The sequence below is a fragment of the Synchiropus splendidus genome, chromosome 5, assembly GCF_027744825.2.
Source record: "Synchiropus splendidus isolate RoL2022-P1 chromosome 5, RoL_Sspl_1.0, whole genome shotgun sequence".
Taxonomy (NCBI): Eukaryota; Metazoa; Chordata; class Actinopteri; order Syngnathiformes; family Callionymidae; genus Synchiropus; species Synchiropus splendidus.
The window spans coordinates 19,603,654-19,626,745 of NC_071338.1; the positions used below are offsets into that span (position 1 = coordinate 19,603,654).

The 23,092-nt window shown below is 42.7% G+C and overlaps 1 protein-coding gene across 15 annotated transcripts in view; it reads right to left on the bottom strand.

The window, feature by feature from the left end:
* The window catches only part of LOC128759415 (bromodomain adjacent to zinc finger domain protein 2B-like), a 64,006-nt gene that overhangs the window by 17,037 nt on the left and 23,877 nt on the right, over positions 1-23,092 (bottom strand). For all 15 annotated transcript variants that reach the window (XM_053866330.1, XM_053866327.1, XM_053866332.1 and 12 more), the window contains 8 exons: positions 9,615-9,794; positions 5,436-5,627; positions 5,186-5,347; positions 4,564-4,760; positions 4,270-4,479; positions 3,520-4,140; positions 1,601-2,339; positions 917-1,183 (listed from right to left, as the gene is read on the bottom strand). In XM_053866330.1, the coding sequence (XP_053722305.1) occupies positions 917-1,183; positions 1,601-2,339; positions 3,520-4,140; positions 4,270-4,479; positions 4,564-4,760; positions 5,186-5,347; positions 5,436-5,627; positions 9,615-9,792 (2,566 nt within the window). In that variant the 5' untranslated portion in view covers positions 9,793-9,794. The remainder of the gene's footprint in view (positions 1-916; positions 1,184-1,600; positions 2,340-3,519; positions 4,141-4,269; positions 4,480-4,563; positions 4,761-5,185; positions 5,348-5,435; positions 5,628-9,614; positions 9,795-23,092) is intronic.

Here is a 23,092-nt window from a genome sequence, read left to right on the forward strand (position 1 = left end):
GGTAGGAAGGTTGTGTCAACAGATGAGATGAGACTCTGGTAAATATAAATATAAAGGCAAACAATTAGATAGACCGTTCAGTAGTCTGGTGCCTCTGGATCAAGTCAAAATAAACATTTCCTTCATGTGATGACTATAGTGGAAAGTGTAAATGAAAAATAAAATGACGGAAAAATAAATGACCTTTTTCCTGTTCATGATCTTAATGTTGTAATGATGGAATGGAATCACTTCTACAATATGATGAAATCATGAAACAGAATTTATTAGCTATTTTTTCTCATAAAACTGAAGCACTTGACAGCAATAATAATAAAGAGGCACTAAATCGTTAGAACAAATGTGTTTTGATTGGGGATCTGGAATTTTAAACAAGAAGAGAGTGAAGGAAAAAATAAGACCAGAGCAGAGGAGGGACTGGAACGTCTGCTTGGCACATTCCTGGCAAGCTGCAAATAACATGTCCTATTTTCTCTGATCTGGGTAATCTCAGAGATAGCGCTCTGCCAAAAGTGTTGTCAGGGCTCATAGGCATGCTGCTACAGGACATCTGAGTTCTGCTTAGGCCAGGAAAACAAGATGCCTTCCTGATGCCACTAAAAAACACAATTTAACTTAACAATCGTGTAAAGATGGCTGAGGAAAATGTTCCATTGACTCTGGTTAAAACTACATAGCAAATCAGTGATTAGAAAATTAAATAAAAAATACATAGATGCATCAAACATATTTCACACTTCAAAGGTCTTAAAGTAGCAGCTTCTATAAAGGGGTTGGGGGCTGGAGCAACTAGAAACCACTGCAACCTGCATTTATGTTAATTTGTAAGAGAAAAAGTGAGGAGTCCAATAAATGAGAGAAACAATTTGACCAAACTCTTGAATCTCGTGGATCATTTTGACACTTGTTTTCCTACCTAATGGAGAGGCGAGGCTGTAGGAGGAAGACCCTGGTGAGCTGTGGTAAGCCAAGGCACTGGAGCTGGTGACGATGGTGGGACTCTTGATGACCTGGAGGTTGAGTGGGGAGCAGCTGGTGGCCGTGTGATTGGTTGAGGTGTTCAGTAGTTCAGCGCCTTTGGTTTGCTTGCGGTGAGTCTCTTTTTTCGTAGAATCGGACTCAGGATGCTTCAACTCCTTTGCTTTCTTTCCAGAGATGTCGCTGTCAGAGTTGCTGTCAGACTCTGGAAACAACATACCCGTATGCATGAGTATTTTCTGTTTCAATGAATGCCAAATTTCATTTAAAGACTAAATATCATTTCTAAGAGAAAAAAACTGAATGATCAATTACTCTGTAATGACAAACACATTTTAAGTAAAGCCAAAAATGCATTTTAGGTACAATAAAAGGCTGACATGGCAGCAAGTCATAAGGACTCCAAGTTGACCAATGTCGGGTCTTGTACCATTTTCTTGGGGTTTAAATACTTGGAGGTTAAGATGGATAAAACAATAAGACAAGAATTGTACCTGCAGCCAACAGTTTGGGAAACAAGACATTTTTGTGAAGCCTTTTTATGACCCTGCAAATCTATGAGCCAGTTTGGCATGGACATATCATGACACTTATGCTTGACATTGTAAACAGGACCACCAACCTGAGAGGCTATCATCAGAGTCCTCCTCATCCTCTTCCTCTTCCAGATCATCGTCGTCCTCATCATCATCATCATCTCCGGAGTCATCTGATTCCTTGTTTGCGGGCAGACCAGCCGCTGGATTACAAGTCCCAGGAATGCCAACGCCAGGAATTCCAACACCAGGGATACCAACACCGGGAATACCGATGCCAGACTCTCCGCCTCGAAATAAGTCCACTAAAGACTGTACAAGGTGGTTCTGAGAGAAGCCTTTCCAGGCAGCCAAGTTGCCCGTTTGTTCGGGTCCTTGACCCACAAGAGGCGCCTGCCCTTTGCTTTTCAGGGTTTTACTCTTCCTGGGTCCACAGCCTGCAGTATGCGGTGAGGTAGAGGGAGGCTGTGACGGCAGCCCAGACTGGGCAGGTGTATGCGTTCTGCTCGTCCCCGTGCTCAGATTTACAGGCATCGATCCTGCGTCAGAGTCTGGTTCAGGGGACTTGCTTTGAGAGGCAGATTCCTTTCGAGATTTGGTGATGAGGGCCAAAGGTGCGTCCTGAGTGGTGCTTTGGATGACTCCGTTGGGGTGATGGGGTTCAGAAAGTCCCAGTAGAGCACTGGAGAGGAAAAGGTTGGAGTGATTGTTCTGAGGTGGAGTTGCAGGTGGTAGTGGTGAAGACTTCCTCTTCGGAGACTTGTTTGGCCCCTGCTGTTGCTTCTTTAGCTCAACTGGAAAAGTCTGCCCCTGGGACATGAGAGTCTGGGAATAGAGAAAAAGAGAAGGGGGAGTAAACAAGGGGGACGCAGACAAGCAGTGGTTGGAGTGAAGAAAAAGAACAGGAACAATGACAGTTTTGGAGAGAAAAAAATGGGACAAAGTGGAGCTGTCAGTTTGGATCAATGCTGATTGTTTGAGCAGGTGACAAAACTACAACGCTGAAAAGTGCAGCAGCATACAGTGTGTTAAAAGAGAATCATGTACATCAGTAGTGCTGCCATAATAGTTAAACTTATGAAAAGCAACATCACATTTAAGCAGCTTTTAACCCTTTAGGCACCAGTGTCGCAAAACTGTGACGGCAGAATCAATGAATTTAAACAAACCAAGCTGAAAATATGAATTCTGATGTAGTTACTACTTTACACAAGCAGGTGGCAGACACCTGTAACTTCAATCTAAGCAACATTTGTGGGTGTGTATAGGAATGTTTTGTTGAGAATTAAGATTGAAAACTTGCAAAAGAGGCTTAAGGAGACAAGAGAGGTTGTAGTTTTGTAGAAGGAGCGAATTTGACTGACTCAAGTTCTGAAGAGTTCAGTCCAAAAGCAGTACATATTGGTGCTTTGAACCAGTGGTGTCCGGAACAGATGGACGGAGGTAGCAAGAATGCATCAACACAGACATCACGGGAGAAAATACAGCGCAAACAGAAGCAGTGGTGTTCAAAGTCCATCGTAAACAACAGTGATGATGTCCCGCCATCATCATTGTTGCGTGAGAGATTAGGAAGAGCTGTTCCAGTGAATTAGATAAACATCTGAAAAAGTATGTAATTCACTTTTGCCCACATACAATCCCTCCCATCCCAAACCCATTTTTCATTTACTGCATGCCTTTATCTCTAACCATTTTAAAGCTATGTTTTGAAATAGTGACATCTAAGTTGAATATTTCATTGAAAAAAGGAAGCAAAGCCCAACGGGTTAAATATCCTGCGTCTTGGCAAATGGTTCTGTCAAACCTTGCAACTACGAAATAGGCAAATTTGACCAACACATCTATTTTATCTGCGACAGGAAAACCAACCAGTGGATCAAGAAATTGAGAAGAGAGAGAAGACATGCCAATTTTGACAAAGAACTGACATTTTAGCATTCACTCCAACAGGGACATAACTGTAGCGACACTCCTGACAGAATCACTACGACATGCCTCTTACCTGTTTCAGTCTGAATTCATTGATTTGCGCGAGCGAGGCTTCTAACAGTTTCCTTCTGTTGGCTTTGGCAGAAGTGGGAGCAGTGTACTGAGCTGCCTTGGGCGAGGACTTCTGGGGGCTTGTTACTGATGAGGTCAGGCCGAAAGGTTTTGGGGAGGTAGACATCGGGAGATTTGAGCATGGTGGAGAGGGCACCGAAACTGGCTTGGGGGACGAGCATAGGGAGAGAGGCAGGTGCTGGGGGGAGGATGAGGGCAGCAGTTTGGGAGGTTTTGGAGAGGCTGTGCTGGACAGTCGTTTAGGGGAAGCAGTCAGGGAGATGGGAGGGGTGCATGATGACTCCCTATTGGGCTGAGTGAGGAGAGCCAGTGGCTTTGAGTTAGCAGCCAGACCAGTGGACTGGATGACGCTAAAATGCTTCTGTGGGCCCTCTGTCCTGGCCCTGGAGACCTGCAGGGCCAGCGGGGAGGTCTGTGACATCGCTGGCGGGGAAACAGAGCAGGTTTGGGGAACAAGAGTTGGAGGGTCAGCTGAAGCCTTCTGGATCTGGGGATCTTTGCTGCCATCCATCATGGACAAACCAGTGTGTTTATCAGTCTTTGTGGTACCAGTGGATTGTGTCTGGAGAGGAGAAATTAAAATGAATATCAGCACAACTGTTCAACAAGGCACCTGTGACTATCAGAAAACACAAGACATTTAGTCCTGTTGACCCAAGCTTAAAGTACAATAAAACAAAATCATGTTCACCTTTGATTTCTTCTTCGCACGCTTCTCAGAGTCCGACAAGTCATTCTGTCTGTCTTCTGCCTCGTCGTCTTCATCATCATCCTCGTCCTCTTCATCATCCTCTGGGAGGTCCTCGAGATCACTGCTGATGGAGCCATCACTGGAGCTGTCCGAAGACGTGCCTGATTCACTGTTCCCTGCAAGACTGTTTGCTGGTTTCTTCCGTTGTTTCTGGGGCGGGGGCACAAACACAATTCATTCTTCAATTCTTCCCCAAAAAAAAATCATACGACCAGCTCATCGTGAAATACTGACCTTCTCTTTCGGTTTCTGAATGAGCGTTTCTGATGGCTCCACTGGCTTGCTCTGTGGGCTGCTACGGTGACAATTGGAGAGGTCTGTCGTCTTGGCTGTTTTGGGGGTTGTCTGAACAGTGGTCTGACTTTCAGGGAAACTCCCAGATTGTGTTGAAGAAGGACAGACAGGACTGCCATTCACCGCCCCATTCACTCCTAAAAATAAACAGGGTTAAGGAAAAATATTAACAAATGTGTTGGATCAAGATAAAAACAACAGCACCATGACTATGGAGAAGATGTGAGGTGTGTGGGCCCTTGGGAAAATACTTGGTGCTACACACTAATCCATATTATATCTCTCTTTGTTTAAGCATGTGTTCATTGTTATGAAAACTATTAATCAATGAGCTGGACAGAATCCAAAGGAGAGAGCAGGTTATTTTCGGCGTTTCAAAAAATAAATGCAGCGACCATAACAATTACTAAAGCAATAGTTTTCTTCTAATTCCATAAAACAATAATTGTCTGCCACCTAGGTAAAAATGGAAAAACGAATTATGTTTGTGCGCAGCATAACATGTAAACGGTTTATTGAACTCCAGACTTCTACGTTGTTATTTAAGAAAATAATATCCAACCTTTTGGGGAAGTGTGGCTGTTCTTAGTGGGCATCCTGATCTGGACAGGGCTGGAGCTGTGGTTGGGTTGTATATGGGGAGTAAAGTAAGGAGGGAAACCAATAAAGGAAGGAAGATAAGCGGCTGCTCCTCGTCCATGAGCTTCGGCAGCTCGCCACCACTCTGTTGGAGAGAATAGGAGAGAGAAAACGAGATGAAAAAAACGGGAGAATCAAAGAAAAAAAGAGAATCAGAGTTTTTCTCATGGTACCTGACAGGGCTCCTAGCTGGGGGTGAGCAGCCAGAGCTGCAGACATACCCAGGGAGCCGAGGCCTCCAAACTCAGGCCGGCCTACTCCAGCAGCGTAGAGGGCTCCGAAGGCTGGATGGTTGACCAGTGGAAAGGCACTTGACAACGTGGAGCCGATGAAGGGCTGCTCTCCCGCTGCTCCAAACAGACGGCCTGGGAGAGATCCAGCACAAGCAGAGAGCATTTTTATTTGCAAAACACAACACATAAGAGAGGAAATAAATGTTCTCTGCTTCTGACATATTCTTTTTTCCCAGTAGACATTTGGGCTGCCAACATCTTTTCAAAGTGGAAACAGTTTTCTATTAAACTTTTTCACATTTTGATTCATGTGAGCCAATAGTGAGTAACAAATGCCTAATCCTTGACAACATTTACAAAAAAAAAGCTGTTTAATTCTTTGGGAAAATACTTGGCTGAATAATTTCTTCACCAATCATATAAACATCGATTAACTGTCACTTCTGACAGTTGTGTATTGCTTTTTTAAAATATTTGATATTTTCTTTGGCTTCTACGTGCATGTTTGGACAGAAAGGTTTTCTCATGTCAGATCAGACTCAACTCCATTAGACTAAAGCTCATATTCCAGATCAGAAGACAGATGGGTTCTTTCAAATTTGAAGTTGGCAAAGAAACATTTACTCATCAAGTATCAACACACCAGACTCTTTAAATTGTGAGAATGTTTCTGATAGATATATTAAATGTCTTCTTTTCTTTCTGACTTTCAAATCCACTAGGATTCATTAACTTAACTAGAGTATTTGACTCACTGGCTTTATTGTCTTGGTTACACACTTATTAAAGGTTCCTACTGGAGTCCAACAAGCTACCACAACAATGAACATAGTTGATGTAAAGCAAAAATAACCGGGAAAAATAACTATATTAAAATAGTAACATGATGACAAAACCATGCTAGTAATACATGCGTTCTCCCCACTTCTTCACAAATAGTGAGATTTCAGTGGTCACAGGTCAAATTCTTGTTGTTCTGATAAGTAACTCATTGATCAACAGCTATTTTACAAATGTTTTCATTACCATTCATTCCTTCAGCACTGACATTGGGAGGATATTCACATATTATACCACAGACAGTAGATTTTTGATAATGTTCAGCATTACCTTCAGCACCACAGAAAAGCCGAGACAGATAATATAGAGCATTTCCTCGTAATCCAATTTTAGCAGTGAATGAATTGTGTGTCAGTATTTCTTCACAGTGAGGGATACTGTCAGAGTGGGAAAAAGAAAAGTGTGCAAAAAGATGTAAAAAGCCCTTTCTATCCTTCTGGTACTCAATTCCAGCAAAGAAAAATACCTCATCAACATCATCATCGTCTAACGTTTTCCTGAGCACAATCATTTCTGGCAGGGGCGACTGCCACGTATTACCTCCTCCCAGAGTCAGATGCAATTTGGTGTGAGCATATTTCATGCAAATTCAATTTCTATCCCGGTTAAAAAAAGAAAAGAGTGCAAGCCAGCTTGATGCCTCTGCACAAGTCAGGTAATACACATGCATAAAAAGTGATGACTGGAGAAAAGGAAAGTGTTGAGCAAAGCGCAGACAAAATGGCACACTACTATACACTTCCACACAAAGGAAATGTAAAACAGAGTGACAAGAAGCTGGTTTTTGAACTAATGCAGTCTGAAATCTAATTATTCAGATAGAGACTTTATGCAGTAGGTCCTGTTGTGCGAATGTTCTCTTTGACTGGAGGAGCCTGAAATAGAACGCTTGTCATACAGATGCAACCGGCAGATATTTAGGAATTTGAATAAATCAGTGGGCAAGTTAAGTGACAAAAACAAAGCTTTATCAGTATGCAAGCAAGTGACGTCCGAGACCTTAACGCTACACGTTGGCTTGGAGCCCCGCTTCACGACAAGACAGCAAAATCCACTTTTTTTAATGACGTGAGGAATGCTGAATATGTAGACCCTGCTTGGCAAGCTAGCGGGAATAAAGATAAACGACTGCATTGCAACCCTTAGAAAGGCCAGCCACAGCATCTGCGTGTGCCGCGGGTGCCCACCTCTCCCAACACCGCCCCATCCTCTCCCAAGCAACACAAAGTGACATCTGCAAATGCCTTTTCAATATTAATGTGTGCTTGTGGAAGGCAAATAATTAAATCTCGAAATGTGAGGCGAGAAAGACGTGCAGCGGTGACATACCTAGGATTACCGACTCTCTTCCTCTCAGTGTGTCTCCCACTCCCCTTCGCCCTCTTTCTCATGCTGTTTCAATCCTTTCTCGCTGTGACAAACTGCACCGCCTGCTTTTTTCATGTTTGGATGCTGCCGAAGGGGGATTAATTTGTTGTTTGTTGCAGTCAATCAAATTTCCACAGACAGATTTAAGTTAATTGCATCCGTGAGTTGATCCCAGAAGGAGAGTGGTATGTGCTCTGATCGAGTTTTATTCTCCAAGTGATATCCTCATCGACGACTCTTCCGAATACTTCAAAACACAAGTTATGCCCGAAAAATAAAATAAAATATCTCCAGCTCCAGCAGCAACTGTTTAGTGTGACCCTAGGCCTTTCTGTGTGGAGGTTTTAGGTCTGTTTGCTCAAGACCCTAGAACATACAGAGGTTAAATGCGATTACTGTGCAAGCATCTGTGCGCTCCACCTCACGCCCAGTGTTGTTGGGACTGCCTTGTTGGGAGGGACTCTGCTTGTTGTCTTATGAGGTAACCGAAGTTGTTTCTATCCCCAGAATTGACAGTAAAATTGGAACAGTAGCCTAGACGCTTTCATTATTGACGAAAGATGGTGCGTTCCAATATGGCCGCAGGAGGGTTCAGCTGTGTGCAAAGATTGTGGTTAACAAAATACCCACCTAATGTAAGTGTGCATTAGGTATGCATCACAAATTGAACACAACTTCATTAGAGCTCTTATAATTCAACACATCAACAAGGTGAACATTTTGTAAGCCAGAAGAGAAGATGCCACTCGGACCATGGATCCGGTGGTTGAGCTGATAATCTATATTCAGAAAAACAGGTAAAAAACTGGGTTACTTGCTGAGCAATGAACAAATGAGAACACTTTTGACAGGACTTCTACTCTACTCCTGTAAAATGGAGTTTTTAACATCTGCGCAGCACTTTCTCAGCTGAAGGTTCCAGCCGCTCATAATAACTGGCAGCACTTTCTCTGTGTCTTTATTTGAATGCTAATATGGTGGTGATGATGTCATTGCCGATAGACAGTGTATACGCATGTATAATACACACACTCATACAAGAGACTGGTCCAAGGTGTGTACTCACAAAACGGCAGCAAAAGTTTTTAAGACAGCTGGATGGCTGGGGCTTTTCATTTAAGTACAAAACTGCTTATCTTGAAATCCTGAGCGTATGTAATGGCACAGAGGGATCAGCAGGATGTATAATGCATAAGCGGAAGATGCTTCTAATGGCTTCTTCTTTTGGGGGAAACACCAAAGAAAAGGAGGATAAAACATGAGGTCTTGTTTGATGCTCTACTTCTTCCTTTCCGTATGAGAAAACGCCTCATTGAAGCTGTATACACGCGCTTCCTTGAACAGCGTGGACTGACAGAGGAGCAGACATAAAGAGATGAGGAAAAAGTGTGTATGAGCAAAACTCTTCTTTCATGGAGAGATTTGAACAACGCTAAGCACACAGTTGCTTACAAAACATAAACTTTAGACCAAGAGGGTGAAAGGCTGAGAAAATGTTAAATCATGCAGGCAGAGGGTCTTCACTCTGTCGCTCATTGAGACACACGCACACACACTCACGCACACAAGTGTCGTGCTGAGCCCTGACTCTGAGGCAGCTGGAGCCACAGAGCTGAAGGTTGTCAGGAGACGTGGCAAAGCATGTGTGTGTTTCTCACACAAAAGAGGCCCCTAATTGTTTGGGATTCATTAATGCAGCAGCTTTTCAATTGCAACCCAAGCTGTCAGGAATAAAACCTTGTAGCTTGGAGAGAGGTGCACACAGGACTATAATTAATATTCCTGTGAATCCTATCTACACATGAAGGTGACCATATTTGACACTGTCTATGCTAGCGTGGAAACTGATGTGCGTGTTCTTCGGCGCTTGTTTGCGACAGACAGACGGACAGCAAAAAACATTCTTCTTACCAGAGGTGCTGATGGTGGATCCCAGTGCAGAGGGGCTCGGGGCCAAACTGCTTTTAGTGTGGGGAGCAGGGGATGACGAAGAGGAAGAAGAGGAGGAGGAGGAAGAGGCCGCAGGGGAGGAGGTGCGAGCAGCAGACAGGGTGGGCGCTGGGGAGGCCAGCCGCTCTCCAGACTCCATATCTGTCAAACACAATCCAATCAGCAGGGTTACAATACTAAAGTACACCCGCCAACACACACACACCCAAAACACATACACAAGAGTGTTGCCCCTGCACGGTGTAGTCTGGGACACACACATTTACACACTTGCTCTAACAAACACACACACAACCTGACACTTTTCCTTTCACATCTCACTTCCCCTGAACAATATTTCTATTTAGACATGCCCAATGGTCCCCAGACTCTATTGATTCTGTGCGAGGCAGGAAGGAGGAACGGCTTCTTTAAGGAGCAGGAATAAAATACATTTTTTACATTTTCAAGAGGGAAATTAAATTGGGGGACAAGGATAAAATAATCCTAAGCATGAAGACAGTAAGAGTGACTTAAAAAAACTGTCGTTGACTACACAGCTTCCTGTCTCTGTTGAGCTTTAACTAAACGCTGAGGCTTTTAGGTGATGGGTGAATTAACTAATGCAGCAGCTCTTCCATTATCAGTCTCATCAAGTTGCCATGCCAGCCATCGTCAAGCAACCAACGGTATTAATCCTTGCAAGAAACACCGGCCACTCAGAGGCCAAATATTTTTACTTACAATTCTCGCCTCTAATCCCTGTTTGCTTACGAGTGGAAACGCACAGTGACAGTGCCCACTCTGTTGCCAACTTGTGCAGGCAGATAAACATAGAGCAAATACATGAATTTACCCACACAGGCGTGAACACACACCGAGACATTTAAACCACCGCACACACGCAAAAAAAAAAAATCACCTCCTTGGTCTATCATGTCAACCTGACTGTTTTGCTGTCTTCTCGTTTCCCATATCCCTCTGCCTGACACTAATCCAGGACTGAAAATCCCCTTCAAAAGCACAGTTTGCAGATTGTGTTTTACAGGCAGGCTTTGTTATTGTGTCATTACACATAAACAGTCCCTGCCTCCATCTCCCTTTCCTTCCCTCTCTCCAACCACCCCACTGCCACCCTCCCTCCCTCTCTCCTCTGCAGTGGGAGCAGAGCCACTGATTAAATCTCTGAGACAAAAGCTGCTATCCTCTGAATATCAAGTATCAGCCTTTCGCCAGGAGCAACACTGACAAGAGAGAGGGAGAGCGGGAGAGTGAGGGCGAGCGAGAGGCACGGATGACAAGAAAACCTGCTGCAGTCCACAGGGAGGAGGCTGGTGTGCCATCGGACTAGGGCAGCCGTCACTGCCGTTGCTGCAGTGAAGAAAAAAAAGATGGCAGTTGTGTAATTACGAGAGAGGTCAAAGGTCCTACACGTGCCCTCTCCTACAAGGTGAGGGTTTGGGCGCTTAAGAAGCAAATAATCAAGCGGAATTGCACACGGGTAACGCAAGTTACAGGAAGTCATTTCTAGCTGAGTGATAAGAGCGCTAAGTGTTTCCTACAATTGTGGCAAAAAACTGTTATTTCCCTGCCACATTTAATTGCAAGAATGGTTGTCGCAGCCTGTGCTCCTTTACTTTAGCTGTCACCTTTTAAATGTCAGGTTAGGGTGAAAAAAATTGATTACTTCATGAGATAAAAAGAGGAGTGATGCTCACGGTTGCTCCTGACAAAAAACGCGAGTATCATTAGGAGTGTGATGAAAATGGAGAGGAGCTGTGGCCCTTCATAATTATCATAATGCACACGAAAACAAAAGGCTTGTGTCTCCAAGGACGAGCGAGCTTATGTGGTGTCAGCTGGTAAGTGAAGCGGATCATTCTCTACCTTTTCAGACGAGCGAAAAACAGGGAGAGTGAGAGGAGAAGAGATACACAGATTGAAGGGAAAAAAGGAATAAGCAAGACAATATGCTCTGATTTTGTTGTGTGGAAAAGACAGATGAAAGAAAAGAGTGCAGAGGAGATGAAGGATGGGCTGTAAACCGCTCCTGTCGTTTCTCAATATCTGCACTTAATGCCTCGCCTTGTCAAAACGTGATGATGTGAACAGAATTGATTTCCCCCCTAACAAACAACAAAAAAGCAATCCCTCCTTTGCAGAGGTGTAAAGCAGATCTACCCTCCCCCTCATCTCCTCTCATCTCTGACAATCTCTCGCAGGGCCTCTTTTCTGAGGATGAGAGATGCAGAGAGGAAAGGACGCAGGAGGAGCAAAAGACAGAGCGTCCATCCTTCTATAACTACAAACCGATCACTTAGAGCAATTACATCTAACGGCGATAGCATGACGGAGCTCAGGAACGTAGCAACAAATACGCAACCACAACAATGATTGCAACTATAATGAACTGCCAAGGTATTTAAAGAAGCAATCCCGACTTAATCAGGCAAAATTAAAATGGATTTAGCATCAGAATTAGCTTGACTTGATTGGTAATTAACAGCACAGCACAGTGGCGGTATAGGACGAGCGATACAATCTCAAAGAACAGCTAAATCAATTTGACTTGAGCAACACTAACCAATCAGGGAGAAGCGGCACAACCAGAAACAGCAGGTCCCGCAGATGCAAAGAGAGCAAGGATTTATGCTAATGGTTTGTGCTATGATTTATAAGATGTGCTCCAGCGGTGAATTCACAGTCACGTCCGCAAATACAACGCAGCGCTGAGCTGTCAATGGATGCAGCTAATAGTTGCTGGATGCAACAGCCCTTGAGGAGATAGTGTGGCTATAAACAGCTCTGCGGTTTTATGATTGTATGTGGCCTTCATATAGGAGCCTTCAGATGTCAGCATCATCTGGAATGAGGACAGGATTGTATAGAGGAGAGATAGAGAGGGTGCATTTGGCTGTGGAGTAATGGCCTGTGCTGTCGGTATGGGTCCTTACATCACGCATTTGTTTTGCAGTGTTGTATGCCGCTGCTGCGTGTAAGTAATGGTGCCTGGTTACGCGAGCAGCAGGAAGAAAAGACTCAGCCACTACATGCGATCAAAACAGTTGTGCGTGTACATCACGACCTAAAACTATTCAACCCCCTACGTGTCTCAGCCCTGCCCCGTTTTACTCCTCACCTCTTCCACACTCACACACAGTAACAGATGGCTGATACTAACTGAGATAATCCGCCAACAGAGTCATCAGCATGGATCAGTGGTAATCAGAGTGTGGACACAATGTCTCTTCTCTAGTCGTAATGGAAGGAGTTGCCTGGTGCAAGAGGACCCAAATGCATTACTCTCTGATGCTCTGACCCCATTCAAAGACACACGGTGGCTCTTCCTTCGCGCTGTTTGTCCCGGCTGATGGAATCATTTTTGTATCCGCAACGTCTGCCTTCCGTCCTCTGAAACTGACTTCAATTGTAATGTGAAGGTTTTGTTACAAACTGCCCTCAATATCACTGACTTTGGAGCCCAAACATGACACAAGCACCAACAAGAGCTGACGAGTAAGCCACTTTTTTCATGTAATGCCACACATTCACTTAACATGACACACTTCCAAGTCAAACAGAGTCTCTCTAATATTTCTATGCTATGCTACCATTTTTTGCATCAAAAGTAGGACGAGGAGAAAAAGTGATTCTAACCTGAAGCCCCAGAAACAAAACTTCATTTCACAAAGAATTAAAACCATAATGCTAATGATACATTTCTAACTTCAACAATAATTAATGTATTTTAATGCAGTTAAAGTTATTAGCAACAAGTAGAAAACCCAGTCTAACAAATGTGACTTCTCCACTGAAACATATCCAACATGAGACAATCTAAACCTAGAGGTATTTAATAAATAGCATTCGCATCCTGCATCAATCCACTGACTTGGGGATGGTTGTATCTACAAAAGATACAGTCTAGTGCCAGTATAAAACGGGAAACCCATCGGTCCAGCCATGGCATATGAGAGCTTCAGCCTGCACCACCGGAATAGCACGCAGAGAAGAAGAAACTAAATATTTTCTACTGCAGAGAACACATTCATGAATAAAAAAGTTTAAAAAAAAAAAAAGTTTTTAATTGGGAAACAACTTAATCGGCTGACTGACGCCTCCAATACCGATTCAGATCAAGTCTCTCCTTGTGTAATCTGACATTTTTACAGGACATCTTGTAACACACATCTACTTAGTTTTGCTATTAGCTGTACAACAGTTTGACTTTTTATTGCACTGATAGATGTTTGACAACAAGGTTTAATTGAAGGAAACAAATGCAGTGCGTGAGTGGCCAGTGCAGGTGACATCTAGACTGATTTGGACCCCTCCTTCAGGCTTGCCCAGTGACAGATGGCAAAGCGGGGCATGTAGGGGATGGGCACCATCCCTCTCCCTGCCTTGGCACCAGGACTGGTCGCAGGTCTTATTACAGTCACACCACTGCCTGCCTCCGCGCAACAGACAAGCTTAGCATGTGACATCAACTTATTGCTTGCCAAATCAAAAAGGTTACGATATGGTCCGATGTGAGCAAATGCTACGGTGGCATCAACTCAAAAGGATTTCCACCTCTTTTTTTGATTCATGCGAATTCCACAAAGCTTTAGATAGAATATAAAATACCAACGCCGTGCCGCATGCATTTTGTGGTCTTAATATGACAAGAAATCGACTCTTGCCAAATAGCTTATTTGCCTTTTCAAGCAGACGGAAGATGCCAAAGGCTGGGATCTACATCCCTGCCCACCACCCGTCTCTGCTGGGTTCCAAGTGACAATAATGTGATTTTGGGACATGGTGATGACTCGGTGGAGGAGGATAGGACAGGCTTGTCAGTTGTGTTTGATGTCAAACCTATGTGTGACAGAATAGTGTTACTCAGCTCAACCAGACATGGCACTCCCCTCATTTCCTGGCCATAAATAGAAGAGAATGAGCCGATAGTGAATGTGTGTGTGAATGTGTTTTGAGAAAGATTGACTGCTTGTGTGTTAGAGTTTGCATCTGAGTGTGTAGGGGCTTTTACAACATTAAGAGTACCATAAAATACGCTCAACAAGAAAAGTCCCCCATTATTCACACGTGTTCTCAGCGAAAGCTAATTATTCCCATAAATGAAAAAAAACAAAAAAACAGAAGTATGCATTAAGCAATCACCCCTGATGTATCTTCCCCTGCCTCTGCTAGCCTCTCACAATCACCTGCCTGTCCCAACACTCATTACTTTTTTCCACAGGCGGAACCACACATTTTGCCCTCGTCCATAAAACAACACAGTGTCACAGAGAGCCCTATGGAAGCACATTATAACAGAAGCCTGATATTGTGGACAACTGCAAACAAACTGTTCTTCTGTGGACACTTCAAAGAATGAGTCTTTCCTGCAGCAGGACTACTTTCACAGATGCTGAAACAAACGCTCGGTATAAATGGAGCAAACCTTTACAGGTATGCCCACTAATGCCCCCTTTCTGCCGCTCTGTTTCAATTGAAGTATAAAAAAAAGTATAAAAAAAAGACAAGTCTTGCTGGGTATTGCAACAGCTTGAGAAGGAGCTTGAATTGAAAGGGTTCTGAAAGCGAAACTGTGGCTGAGATTCTGCTGTGGAAACCACCTAAAACAAAACTCAAGTCAAAAGGTTTCCGAAAATGCATTAATTTGTATTTTGAAAACGGTCTAAACAAAATGAGTAAAAAGTGACAGGCAAGAATTTTGAGAAGTCCGAACAAAACCGACAACATCAATTGTGAAACAGCCCATTAACACAATGCTGGTGCTTTGACTCGATGAGATGATTTTTTGTGATGTGATGGACATGTACTGTCGGAGGCCAACTTAGTGAGCCAATCTCAAATGAAGGGTGACTGGAAAACATTCATGTTGGCCAATAGCCAATAAAAAGTGCAATACATTTGAGCTTGTTATCATTTTCTCCAGTATACAATACAAGGAGTGAATACTTCCATACTTTCTAAACGTACAATGTGACCTTAGGTTCTACAAAATGAGCATACTGAAATGTGAAAAATGTACAATCCATATTTTTAGAAGAAATGTTTCACCTTGTAACACTTAAAGAGTCACAATAGTGCTTTATATTCACTGGCTTAAAAGGCACTTGAAAACCGCATCTTTACTCGATTCATTGTCTTACTCTTAGCTATGGTTGGGTCACTGGGGCAGCAGCCAGAGTGAAACTGGCAGAAACCGACTCAGAGCCACAGAGAATACAGAGGTCTTCCTGAGGTAACTGAGAGACAATCTTTCCATGCCTACAATATATCACTTAAACCGCTTTACAGTGGGAAGGAGAGGTTCTACTCTGAGTGTCTCACCAGATCTGTAAGTGATCTGATTTGTTAAACCAGCTTGTTTTATATATCTCAACAAAAATATCTTTCTGTGTTTGTTCTTTGATTCTACTGGTAGAGAGGAGAAAATTACATGATGTTATAGCAGAAGAAGTTTTGATGTTTATTTTTCCCCGCTATAGATACAGAGCATTGGCAAAGACTGTGCCCCTAAAGTACATTGATAAGTATGTTGAATTTCCCCACAGTGGGACAAATAAATAGTACATAATCCAAGTCATTTTAGATATTTGAGAGGGCCACCAAAAGACGAATCTTCATACATAACCACATAATTTATGAAAAAACTCTGCAAACGTACTTCTAATTGCATTTCAATGAATGCACAAACGGCATAACATATAAATCAAAGACAAGAGAAAACAGCATTATTTATCAGCTATATAAAGGTCTGTGGGGGAGCAAAGAAGCGAGGAGAAGCACGAGCCCAGAGAACAAGAACTGCTCTTCATATATGCATAATGTAAATGACATGCATGTCACACAGAAAAAACAAACTGTCAGTGACAGAACAATAGAAAACCCAGTGAGGAAAAAGCCTCGCTTCAAAAATTGCCTGTATCTGTTCTTCAGTTTTCATGGAGGAAAAGTTGGGGTTCATATGCGTGAAGTGAAGGGAACAAAGCATGTTATATGTGCTGTTTGAATCAGTGAACACACCCATGCATATATTCCAAAGGTCTGTTGCATGTTTACTTGTATAGATGGGGTTGTTGAGTATTTGTGTTTTGTACAGTTAAAGCTGATATCAGCGCAAGGTCCTCCGCAGCGCTATCGCGACATAGGGCCTCTCCACCTCCCTATCCTCCTACCCCCGTACAGAGAAACCTTCTACGCTGGGAAAAAATCCGGGGAAGTCCCCACTCTGTTTTCCTTCCACAGTCGGATAGTACCCAAGGGTTAACTGATGGTAAGAGGGTTTGCGATTGGTTGTCTGTGTACATGTGCCCAGTCATGGACCTGCCCTGTCTGTCCCCCACAAATAGCTTGAATAGGCTCCAGCCCCACACAACCCCTATTAAGAGAATAGGCAGACGAAATGAGTGAATGACACTGATCTCATTGAAGGAAATTTCCCTTATTGTTAAATATGTCAATGTTTTTTTCCATACAAGCCACACTGTTCTATATAAATACACATTTGCATTGTGAATGACACAGATACGTTATTTAATAATCATTGGAGCGGATAGTGGATATAAAACATGATGCCATTCCTGACTCAAACCATGACAGTAACTATGAGTGTGGTTTTTTTCAACTGTCCTCTAATGTGTGAAACATTTCCTCTGCTATTGTGGTTCATTTTGTTAGACCTTAGAGAATTTCCATGGTGAAGAAAAGTCAAATCTCTTGACAGAAAGAATGGCTTGCATCACCGCGGTCAGACAGCAAAGAGCTCTCAACATGAGCCATTCCAAAAACCCCAAATAATGTTTTGTCACTAGAAATACTTTTCCAGGTCCACCAGCGTGATTTTATTCCACAGGAGAGCGTGGTGTACCCGGATGCTGAAAGGAAGACAGTTCAATTCTCACAAAGAAAAGGCCATGGTGAAACCTGATACGCAACTCTTAATAAAAGTGCTGATGTAAGTAACAGTAACCCCTAAACCCACAACTGCTACCTGTAATGCATGTTTAAGTTTCAATGACAATTAATTTCAGTTTCATTCCTCATCCTAGTTTTATGTTACTGTCATTGTCTTGTGAGTAAACAGTACTCATACCTACTACTCCTGCTGCATGCATCAACACGCACACACCAGACAGATGAAAGTTGTTTTTCAGGATCACATAAACATTGCAGTTGCTCTAGATGTGCACCATCAAGTGCTTCACAGGAGAATAAAGTATCACTCCAGTGATATGATGTCGTACAGGTATATTTATCCCTGAAAATGGTCACGCTACCTGAGGTTAAACATGAAAATGAATAGTTGAAAGAGAATAGTGCTGTATTGACAGAGAGGGAGGCAAAGCAGCGGGCAGCCAGCCACTCTGTTCTGCCTCACTGCAACTGGGGAGGGAGGCCAGCGTGTACACGCACACGCTCAGCAACACAGTACCACACCTGCACACACACGCACTAGCATACACACATATGTAAACACGCAGGCTTGACAGACACACATTCATATTCTTGAACATACACAGTGTGCACTCTCCACCTCACACACACACACACACACACACGCACAGCCAAGCAGGTAAGGTGCCAGCACATCACAGCGCTGCCATTTTTCAGTGTCTTGCTCAGGGAGAAGCGCTCTGACATTTTATGAAGCACTCTGCAGAAATCAGCAGCTTGTAATGGCGGCTGGACTGTCACTTCTTTCCACTCCTCACACTCCCTCCACTTCCCTTTTTCTCGCCCTGATTCCCTTAAAAGATATTATCTCCCTGCATTAGCATAATGTAATCAAATTCGTAAAAATTGGTTTTTAATTATAATGTGTAATCTTTTATCAGCCACGGTTTAAGCTTTTAATTCTTTTTTTTTATCCTGACAAAAGAAAGACATTAATGAAGCAAATGTTTTCACACTCAGACAAGAGGGGCGAGCAAAACCAACTCCAGTTACTAAAAGAACATTCACCGATTTTGGCTCATACTGTAAAACTTTAAAGGTGATTTCTGATATCTTTGCGATTGCAATCTTTGCATTATTATAAAACAACTTTATTACTTTGAGCTTGAGCGAAAAACATGACGATACTGCGTGTATGTGTGTTGATAAAGTGATTAGAATTCAACTGTTAAAACATGTTATCTGCATAAAGCCAGGATCTATGACCATGATTAAATCTTCTGCTTGTTGTTGTCCTCGACTAGCTCTCTGTTAAGCAATGATTAACAGTTAGTGACTCAACAAACCGCCGCTCGCACATTAACACTGTGTTTACACTAGGCCAGCCCTTCAGTGCAACATCTACTGCTGTTGCTAGGATAACTGTCTGCAGCAGACACACCAACCAAACTATGGCAGATCAACCTGAAAAACTAAGCCCAAAAAGTGAATCGAAAAAACTACATCCAAAGGATAAAGCTATAACTCAAACTAAAATATGTGGGAAGTGTCGTGGCAAAGTCTCTCAGTGGAGGCGACGCTATAAACCTTAAACTAAGCCGATTTCATTAATGTGACATTAGCATTTGTAATGAGAAAAAGGGGGGGAAGCCCCTTGGGACATCTTTGTACCCTTACAAAGCCCACGCACACGCTGACACACTTGTACTGGTATTAATACAGACACTCACACACACATACACACACACAAGCAGCTATATTGGGGTCTATATTTATGCCCTGATTAAACAAGAACCACATATATCAAGTCAACTTAATATGGGTTTCAGAGCAAAACATCTTTTGTTGATCTCGGTTTGAGGATAAATATGCTTTAAAGTTAAATGAATTGCAAATTTTAAAAAACATATTAACCAGCCAGAGCTTTCAAGGTTTGTCACCTCTCATTTCGTCAACCTAATTTCACCATCATATTACGCTTTTATTTAACAAGTCAACTCCTTGATTCTGAATTTTAAGTTTAGTTAGATTTATATTTTTTATGTGATGATGTGTGACTTTGCCTTCAAGCCTTCAATGTTTTCACTTGACCTTTTCTAATTTTCTTATACTACATCTGGGTTCCAGTGTGTACGTGGTTAAACAAAATGTACTTTGCAGCATCAACATTTATGAAAAGCGCAATGTTCATTGGTTGGTGACAAGCTACCTGGGAGCAGTACATGAACAATATTAACATCCAGCACTGGATCGCTTATTATCATTTTTGCTGTTTGTGATTTTGAATTGTCAAAGTAAAAGTGTTCAATGTAAAAAATGTTTCACTCATTTGCAGTGTACCATCAGCACTTGGTATGTTTTTGTGAAGCGGTCCAGAATCTCTACTTGCTTCCTTCTAAATGAACAAAATGTTTGTATAAAGCAGAAGGCAATACAATAAACATCAAAACACTTGTCCAAATTGAGTACCAATTATTAAATGGACAATCTTTGTCCCGTGATGGCTGATGTTAGCATTGCTGAGAAAGACCTTTAACACCTTGCACCTGTTTTGTAGCAAAACATTATCAGGTCATTAAGTGCGATTACTGTGGGAGATTCAACTGCTGAACTTTGGCAACTTCAGTGGACTTTTAAATGATCTTAATAACTTCAATATCAAATCATTCATAGAACGAAGGTTTACAGTTGTACTTTGCTTTTATTCCATGTATATGTTGCAACACTTCGTTGTCAGCTGACAACAGTTCGGGACCTCAGGAGACAAGGCTTTCACTGGTTGCATTTGTGTTTTCAACAGGAGTCTGCTTATTTGCATGCAAGTGTCTTTCACCTGGCCAAGAGGGCACGCAGATCCAAAGTAACAAAAAGACACGTTCTAGCATTGCTGAAGAGAGAGGATGTACAGTCATAAAAACAATAGTATATCTTAATTTCCTGGAAATGCATTCATAAATTCATTGAAGCTGTTCATTAATGCATGATAATTATATGTTCCATTTAAATATTGACATTTGCCCTCTTTGCAGCATAATGTAGCAGCTGAAGATGATTGTAAATACAATAGTAAAGCACTTAAAAGCCCTGAACAGTAACTCACATTGCTGGTGTTAAATTCTTATCCTGAAGACTGAAATGACAGCCTCCTTTTCTGTGTGGTTCAAGTAACTCTACATTGCTTAGACCAGCATCTTCACCTGATTGAAGTTGGCTGCGTTTAAACTAAGTTGGAGAACAAAGAAATCACAGTACATGCAAAATATTAATTATTTCCTGGCAAGAAAAACTAAAAGGGGGAAAGAAATTCATAATATCTTCATATTTAAAGTCAAATACTTTACATACCTTCAGAGAATTAATGTGTCATCAATAGTCGTATATCATTAATTCTTTTGATGATAAAACTGAAAAAGATTTTTCTTCAGAAGGTTTTTTTTCAAGATGTCTGACAATGATAAGCGCCATTTCCTGTCACCACTGGTGTGACTTTACACTAAGATGGCTTAGTTGTGAGCGTCACCCCAGTGCTTTTAACCTTTTGGTGCTATTTTTTTCAATAAAATATTCCACTTTGATGATATCCCTATTTCAAAAGGCTGTATTTTGATAACGGTTGCAGAGATCACTGTAACCCAAAGTTTTGGAGGGAAGAAATTTTGTCATCATTTCATGACATCACCAGTTGGTGGACTTGATGAATTACATAACATTTACAGATGTTTGTCTTCCTCATCTCTGAAGGAACAATGGTGGTGATGATGATGAAGGCTAGACATCAATGTGTTTTTTCCCATGGCTTCCACTGTGGCAGCTGCTATTTTTCTGTTTCTTTTTTTCACATTCCCGCTTAAGTATCAGCACCAGTATGTGCTGCCTGACACTACATGCAGAGGCAGAGTCATACAGTACCAGAGAAAATCTTCATGAAGGGATGAATATTCTTCTTCAGAATCTGAGTCAGTCACTCGCTCACTTGCTCTCTGCCTACAGCATTACTACAGGCTTCCTCAACTCATTGACCGGGGGTGGTTTTCAGCTGGACATGAATACTCCAATGGCGCTCATTGCAATTTTGCGACTTTGGCGCACAAAGGGTTAATGTGGCTGCAATCGATCTGGTGCTCAAAGGTCTAACACGCTGTTACCTGTGCAAGACCTGAGAGACACGGCTCCGTCACAGTACACCTTGTTGAGAAACTGAATCCGCTAGGCCTTCCTCACGCTTGTTGATGCTCAACCAATCCAAGGAGAAGTGGAGAGCAATGGCCACCGCTCGGTGTGGACGTACGCAGATGTCGGGAGTGTGCGGGTGCCAGTGTAAGAGCAAGAGGGGCCAGTGTGTAGTGAAGCTGAAACTGAAGCTACCTGGGCTTGTTGTTGATAATCATGTCTCACCCACTCACAACCCCAAAGGGAGTCGGGACAGAGACCACTGCCTCAGTGTCTGTTCACACACATGAAGCAAGGGCTAGGATTACACAGTAATGACTCATCCAAGAAGGGGCGGAGGAAGGCCCTCTCTCTGTTGCTCCCCTTGCGCACATGACACAGACACACACTAGCAACGGCTACATCATAGACACAGAGAGAGGACCTTGTTGTTCCACACACCTGCGAAAGACAGATGTTGCCAATAAATCAGAGGGAGCCTGTAAGTGAAGCTCCACACTTCTGTAACTCCACTAACTCAACACTCAGAAAACTAACCAGGGAGCAAACATCTGCACGTGACATCACAAACCATTGATGAAGGCAACAATAGCTTGTGTGCACCTGACACACCAACAGACACACACAGAGACTATGAAGGTGTGGTTTCACAGTTTCATTTTCAAACGGTTTTGTTTTTAGCTGTCCTCATTCAGTGTAACCAAGTCTGCTCTTCGGCGCTGACGGTTTTTAAGCCCAATTGTTAAAAAGAATCTGAAATCCTACAACAACAGACAAGTCACAACAAGGCTGCAAGCAGTGTGGGTGGCTGAAGAGGAAGCTCTCTTTCCTGCTGTTGACTGTGAATATCTAGATTTGTATCCACGAACGTTTACCACATACTAGCCAGCAGAAACATACTGACACTTTTGCTTCAATAGCAGCTCATCTGTTTACAGCAACAGTGTTGTATAAAAAACTCCTTATGTCAGTGCAGGTTGCGTCTGAGCTGGCAGCCATATCTCTGGGCATCATTTGTCACTTTGGTTTTTTTCTTCTCCCTCTTGTCGTCAAACAGGCTTGGAAAATGGTCGGTGAATGTGTCTGTACATGTGTGTGTGCATGTGTTTGCGTGGGTGTGTGTGGAAAACACCCTTCACGCTTTGTGGTCCAGAAACAGGATAAAAAAGCAAGTTAACCACCAGCACACTGACATTATCTCTTCTCGCTGTCCTGAAATGCCAGCCTGCTGTGAGACTCCGAATATGTGGCGTCCTGTCACATCACAAAGTGTGTGCGCCTATTTGTGTACTGACAAACAGGATAACTCAGTATTTTCTTAACATTTGATATACCTTTCAAGAGGTCAACCCATGAAATCTATTTGGATCCAGTAAGCGGAA